Source organism: Sinocyclocheilus anshuiensis, unplaced genomic scaffold, assembly GCF_001515605.1.
Source record: "Sinocyclocheilus anshuiensis isolate Anshui unplaced genomic scaffold, SAMN03320099.WGS_v1.1 scaffold2305, whole genome shotgun sequence".
NCBI classification, from domain to species: domain Eukaryota; kingdom Metazoa; phylum Chordata; class Actinopteri; order Cypriniformes; family Cyprinidae; genus Sinocyclocheilus; species Sinocyclocheilus anshuiensis.
In genome coordinates, this window is record NW_015552535.1 from 174,137 (window position 1) to 181,137 (window position 7,001).

At 32.3% G+C, this 7,001-nt stretch overlaps 1 protein-coding gene across 1 annotated transcript in view; it reads left to right on the forward strand.

The window, feature by feature from the left end:
- Positions 1-7,001, forward strand: part of LOC107663746 (receptor-type tyrosine-protein phosphatase mu-like) — a 313,414-nt gene that overhangs the window by 125,555 nt on the left and 180,858 nt on the right. Inside the window, exon 4 of the mRNA XM_016454059.1 lies at positions 4,045-4,123. Coding sequence (XP_016309545.1) covers positions 4,045-4,123 — 79 coding nt within the window. The remainder of the gene's footprint in view (positions 1-4,044; positions 4,124-7,001) is intronic.

Consider the following 7,001-nt stretch of genomic DNA (forward strand, 5'->3'; position numbering starts at 1 on the left):
GTATATATATATATATATATATATATATATATATATATATATATATATATATATATGAGTATTGTACATCTAACATAGTATAATATGGTAAATATGGTATCCTAATTATACGATATATAATTATGTAAGGGAAAAAAATATGCCACATCACAAACAAATAATGGTGAATTCATGGTGGGACTGACTTTATGTTCTGCTCACAGTGACGTGTGGGAGTCTCACGTCTCGCTCTTGCACGAGTCCATCATAAAACCATAATTAGAGGCCTTGATGCTAGCGAGCGTCTGCTAAACGACAGCAGAATGAAAATCAATTTGATTGGCCTAATAAAGTGATCCGTGTGCCGCTAATGATTCATTTCATTTGCTCTTTTGTTCAGGCCACATTGACAGTGTATCATTCAGGTTCTCCTGAGAAATGTTTACTGTTGAATGATATTAAAGATCTGAACTCTGAGAGCGATAATGACTCAAAACGTACCAGAAAATACCACGTCATTACTATGGACATGCTACTGTGATAATTCTTTGAAGTAACATGTGAATATTATATGAACATGGTAATGAGTACCTTGGTATATGAAAGTACCACAGTATTGCTGTGATTTTGACATCATAACATGTTAATATTGTATTTTAATATTAAACTTTTAGACTATTATTTAGAAGTATTTTGCAAATGTAATGTACATTTATGCACATATCATGGTAATAATAAAAGTACCTTGATATTTTCATCTGTTTTTTCATGTCATCACCAATTTTCATTTTACTTTTAATTAGGAAAATGGTTTGATTAGAAAAGTTTTAAGAATTTCATTGTGCGTTTATCATTTTTATTTATTTTTTTATATTTATTTTTGGCTTTAATTAATTTTTTATTTCAGTTTTAGTTGTAATAATTTTAGTACTTATTTTATTTCAACATCTCATTTCCGTGTAGTGTAAGTTTTTCATCTCATATTAATAATTTTATTTCAGCTTTATTTCAATGCACAATATTTATTATTTTTAGTTAACAAAAAACACACTGAAATAACTTCACTCAATACATTCACTGTTTTTTTAAAAATTGAATTGTTGCTCATGACAGATACAAAGTCATAAGGTATCGTATTGTGTTTTTAAGATTTACCACGGTTATACACAAATATCATGGTACATTAATATGGTAATATGTAATATTTCAGTGTCAACAAAGTACCGTGGTATTATCATCTGATATATATTTTTTTTATTTGTCCAGTGGTCAAAATAGGAAAAATTCATATCATAGCACATGTGGGCGTCGGTGATGATACAGCAGAATTATTGTGTTTTTTCTATAGATGTGCTGTGTTTTTCATCAGAATCATAATCAGATTTGCACACCCTCATGTGTTTTGCATTCAGTAAGCGCAGACCGTGTTGTATTTTTGCGACCGGACCGTGATGATATCAGGACTTTTGGCCTTGTTAAGCACTGGACCGTCTCTGGACCTGCTGCTGCGTCTTCAGCTCTGGCGTAGACACAAGATCCTCCATGCACAATATGAGGAGGAGGAGAACATGAGAGGAGCAGCACAGTGCCACAGGCCTGCCTGATGTCAGCGGTCATGCAATCTGAGCGCATGGCTTTAACCTGCTGTTTCCTGTGTGATCAGAGAAACACTCACAGGTGCTCCAAACAACACATGACAAAACATGCAAACTCTGTGAGAAACAAAGGACAACATGGATTTGCACCAACAATATCCTGATTATTCTTTTGACTTTATAAACTTTAAGCACCTTATGTCTGAATCTTTGTTTTGTGTCTTTTAGTTTGTGTTTGTGACATCTGATGACAAAATACATTTCTAGCACATTAAAGATTTGCAGTCTCCAACATATTGATGACTCAAGTTGCACTACACAGATTTCTGTCCAATCAGATGCTTGTGTCCGAAAAGCTGTGATATAAACTAAAGTCTATTGGTTTTTTAAAATATCTTTATCTTATAAAATATTCTTTGTTTATATTTTCTTCCTGTCCTTAACATCAACCTGCCAAAAGGGACTACGGATGAAAAATAGCCAGTGTTGGCTAAATCTGGCGCATTTTACATATTTATGTACAATTAATGTGCATTGTCCCTGATTAAATAAATAAATGGAAATGGAAAATAAAAGTCACAAGTTTTTGATATGCTGTGTTTATTTGGAGACACTACAGGTGAATACTACATGTTTTCAGGAATAAAGTGTTATATAAATCAGTGTGAATGATATATGAACAAACCCCTCAGTAAAAGTCTTCAGAATATAGAGAGGAATAAAACTGTAAAGTTTGGTGTATATAAGTGCTGCTGAAGTGGAGAAAAAATCTCTTTAAAGATATGGATTGGAACTGAAATCTACAGGCGTTAATAGATAAAACATTCAAAATACACTTTTAAATGCTTGTTTTAGTGCATTTTATTTCCATTCATCTGAAACAAAACATTATGAAAATCAAATTGCCCAAAATCTCAAAATTGACCAGTGCATGAAAGAAACTTTTGGCTGTAGTGTCTTGCCTCGTTTTTCCCTTTTAATTCATCTTTTAATTGGATAAAACTAGGTTCAAACATATGTCATATTAGAGTTAAAGGTTTTTTCCAGGGGAGATTTTGAATTTCTCCTTTTATCACTCCATAAATCAGAAAATACTTTCAACTGACAGAAAAAAAATCACACTGTTTTTGGGAATAAACTGTTGTATAAAATCAGGTGAACGAACCCCTCATTAAAAACGTTCAGAATATAGAGAGGAATAAAATTCTAAGTTTTGGTTTATGTAAGTCACTTTGGATAAAAGTGTCTGCCAAATGAATAAACGTATAAGTGTAGAAAAAAACTCACAGCCTTTAAATGTATGCATTGTCGCCATGTTTGTAGGAGTAAATGTTATATAAATCAGTGTGAATGATATATGAACAAACCCCTCAGTAAAAACCTTCAGAATATAGATAAGAATAAAACTGTAAAGTTTGGTGTTTATAAGTGCTGCTGAAGTTAAGATAAAAACTTTCAGCCTTTAAACATATGCATTTTCACCATGTTTTTAGGGGTAAAATGTTGTATAAATCAGTGTGAATGATATATGAACAAACCCCTCAGTAAAAACCTTTGTATAAATCAGCGTGAATGATATATGAGCAAACCCCTCAGTAAAAACCTCCAGAATATAGATAAGAATAAAACTGTAAAGTTTGGTGTTTGTAAGTGTTGCTAAAGTTAAGATAAAAACTCTCAGCCTTTAAACATATGCATTTTCACCATCTTTTTAGGGGTAAAATGTTGTATAAATCAGCGTGAATGATATATGAGCAAACCCCTCAGTAAAAACCTCCAGAATATAGATAAGAATAAAACTGTAAAGTTTGGTGTTTGTAAGTGTTGCTAAAGTTAAGATAAAAACTCTCAGCCTTTAAACATATGCATTTTCACCATCTTTTTAGGGGTAAAATGTTGTTTAAATCAGTGTGAATGATATATGAACAAACCCCTCAGTAAAAGTCTTCAGAATATAGAGAGGAATAAAACTGTAAAGTTTGGTGTATATAAGTGCTGCTGAAGTGGAGAAAAAATCTCTTTAAAGATATGGATTGGAACTGAAATCTACAGGCGTTAATAGATAAAACATTCAAAATACACTTTTAAATGCTTGTTTTAGTGCATTTTATTTCCATTCATCTGAAACAAAACATTATGAAAATCAAATGTAAAGTTTGGTGTTTGTAAGTGCTGCTGAAGTGAAGAAAAAACTCTTTAAAGATTTTATTGGAATTTAAATTTACACATGCAAATAGATAAAGTGCAATAATATAAACACTTAAATATGTGTTTTTTCCCACTAGTCTGACAGAAGAGATAATATGGAAGCAAAACAGACCTCAAAACTGACCAGAGCATGAAAACACACAGATTTTGCCTGAAGTGTCTGGCCTTACACGCTGTTGTGAATCTCTGATAATGCTAATGAAGTGTTGTGTTTGCTGGTTTCTCTCAGACTGACGCTCTGTCTCTGTGTCTCTGGTTTCAGCTGGTGTTTGAGGCGGTGGGGACCGGTGAACGGGGTCTGCTGGCCGTTAGAGGAATCTCGCGTCAGGGTCATCAGTGCAGTAAGTGTCATGAGACGTGAACACGTGTGTCACAGGGCTTCACTATCTGCTGCCGCCACACAGAACCGACCGCAGACGCGCTTCCTTTGAAAGCAGATTAAAGAATCCCCTCTGCTCTTGTGTGTTCCTCTGTGACCTCCGATGATTACAAACACTCATCACTCAGTAAAATATGTTCTAGCCATTTACACAAAGCTAAAAGAACGTGTGTGTGTGTGTTGATTTGTTTCAACGTGAGTCACTTTGACCGTTTTGTAGTAGCTTATTTCTATTTTGCTTCTTCCTTCCTTTTCATCTGATGTCACCGAGGAGGCTGTGCGGGTTAGTTAATGTTAACTAATAGCCAATTAGCTGTTTAGTCACTGTTTAGGCTGGTGTTGTTGGTGATTCAGCCACATTTTAAAGGGACGATTCACCCAGAAATGATCATTGTCATCATTTACTCTCCTTCATGTCGTTCCAAACCTTTATGATTTTCTTATGTTGATGTTTCCTATGCAATTACAAAGAACTGAAGCTTCAGAAAAAAGACACTAAAACTCACTATTATGTATTATGTCATCCATATGACTTGTGCTCTGTATTTCTCTGTATTTCAAAGCTTCTGAAGGCACGATGCTTTGTGTTAGAACATTTTTTTATTTTAGTATTATTTATTATATATTAATACATTATGTATTAATATATTGTTTATTAATATTTTGAATGACCTTTTATTTTTATCTTTTCATCCTTTTTTTTTAGTTTAATTTAGTTTCATTTTTAGTATTTTTATGTGCTTTTGACATTCATATGAATAATTATTATATAATAAATGTAATTTTTATAGCACCTTTTTTTACATTATAACAAGCACTTCACATGAAAACAAGTAAATTATTAATATAACAAGATAAAAACAGAAAACAAAAATTAATATACATACTGTAAAATGCATAACAAAACATGGAACTTAAAACCAAATAAAAATAAAACACAACGTAGAAAAAAAACTCATACAAAAAAAAAATCCTAGATGAAAGCCGAAGTAAAAAACTGCTTAGAAATATTTTAAAATAATATATTTTAAATATATATCTTTCGGTAATGTCTTCTATCAGTTTTATTTTTTTTATTTTTATTTTAGTTTTAATTTATTTCAGTTTTTTAAATGTAATTTTATTTCAGTTTTAATTTGAGTACTTTTAGTAATTTAACTGAAACGTGTTTTTTTTTCAGGTAATGTTCAGGGCAACAAGTTTTTAATTTAATATTTATATTTAATTTTATTTCAGCTTAATTTAAGTAATCGAAAAATCTATTTTTAACATTTTAGTTGCAGTTAACAATGACGTCACTGAAACAAACCCAAATTTAAATAATTGTTTTTCACTGGGCCTTTAAATGCTGAAGCTCCACTGGTGCTTTTGTAAGGATCAGTTTTCATAAACGGCAGTTGATTATAACAGATATAAAGTCATATGGCATCACAATCTCATAATTAATAATAGTCTCTGAATGTCTCGTATAACGTGGCTCATCAGCTGATAAATGAAAGCGCGTTTGGTTTTGAATGATGTTTCTCTGAGCGTCTGATGTTTGACCTTCACTCTTTCACCTGCTCATCCATCTCTCCTCGTCTGTTATTCATCACTCTTAGAGTCGTTCCCTCCGTCCCTCTTCCCTCGTTCGTTCTTAAACTCCTGTTTACACGTGAAGTCACTTCATTTGCAGTGAAATGCATGCAGATCATGAATCCTCCAGTATCAGATCTTTAAATGAAGGTCACGACTAATTAAAATCACATGAACTTTCATTAAGTCACTTTCACTAGTTACTCTGATTTCTTCTGCTGTAACTTGAATTAGTTTTTTCTCTGTTATGAATCTGATGGATGTTTCTCATTCAGGCTGATGTGTGTCTTTTCTCACGCTTCGCTCTCAAACTTATACATGAAATCACATTATTTCCAATTAAATGCATCACATGTCTGTGTTTTTATGTGCACAGTATTATTTATATCATACTTTTTATTACAACTAAATTAATCCAGTTAGTAATTTTTGTGCTTGAACTTAATCTTATTTCAGTTAGTTGCTCAGGTAACATTTCTAACTTCCTTCCAAGATTTCTATTTTATCTCATCTCACTTTCCGCTGGTTGTCTCTCAGTTTTTCTGGGTTCTGGGGCTGATGGCCGGTTTCTCATTCAGGCTGATGTGTTTTGTGTCTCTCTGACCTTTCCTCGCGCGTTTCTCTAAGTGCTGCATCTGGAAAACACTCCTCGCTGCCCTTGAACCGCAGCGGCTGATCCTGTAATATCCTGATGGAAATGTGCTGAGTGAACGTGTGCCGATCCATTTTATGATTGATTCGCTGCAGTTTCACAGGTGAAAGACGTCCGGAGGTCCGGAGGCGTTTGAGTTGATTCACTGTAATGTTCTCAGTTGTGGCTCACTGATTCTCTGTCTGTCTGTGTGTCTGAAATGCATCACATGTCTGTGTTTTTATGTGCACAGTATTATTTATATCATACTTTTTATTACAAATTTTCATTTTAGTTTAATTTCCAGTTTTTTAGGTTTCACTTTTATTTTAAGTTTTATTTATTTACCTTTATTTTAAAATGGATTTAGTTTTAAGTCAGTTTTAGTATTTATTTATTTCAACAGTGTGATTCAGTTAAATGCATCGCATGCATTTGTGTGTGTGTGTGCTCATTAGTGTTATTTTATTATTAGTTATGTCATATTGTAGTTTTTATTTCATTTGAAATTATATGTTAATTTTGTTTCTATATTTTCAGTTCTCCTTTTAATTGTAGTTGAATTTTTAGTAATTTTATTTTAGGTTAAATAAAAAAAAACAAAAAATTTTTTTTATTTGAATTTTAGGTTTTT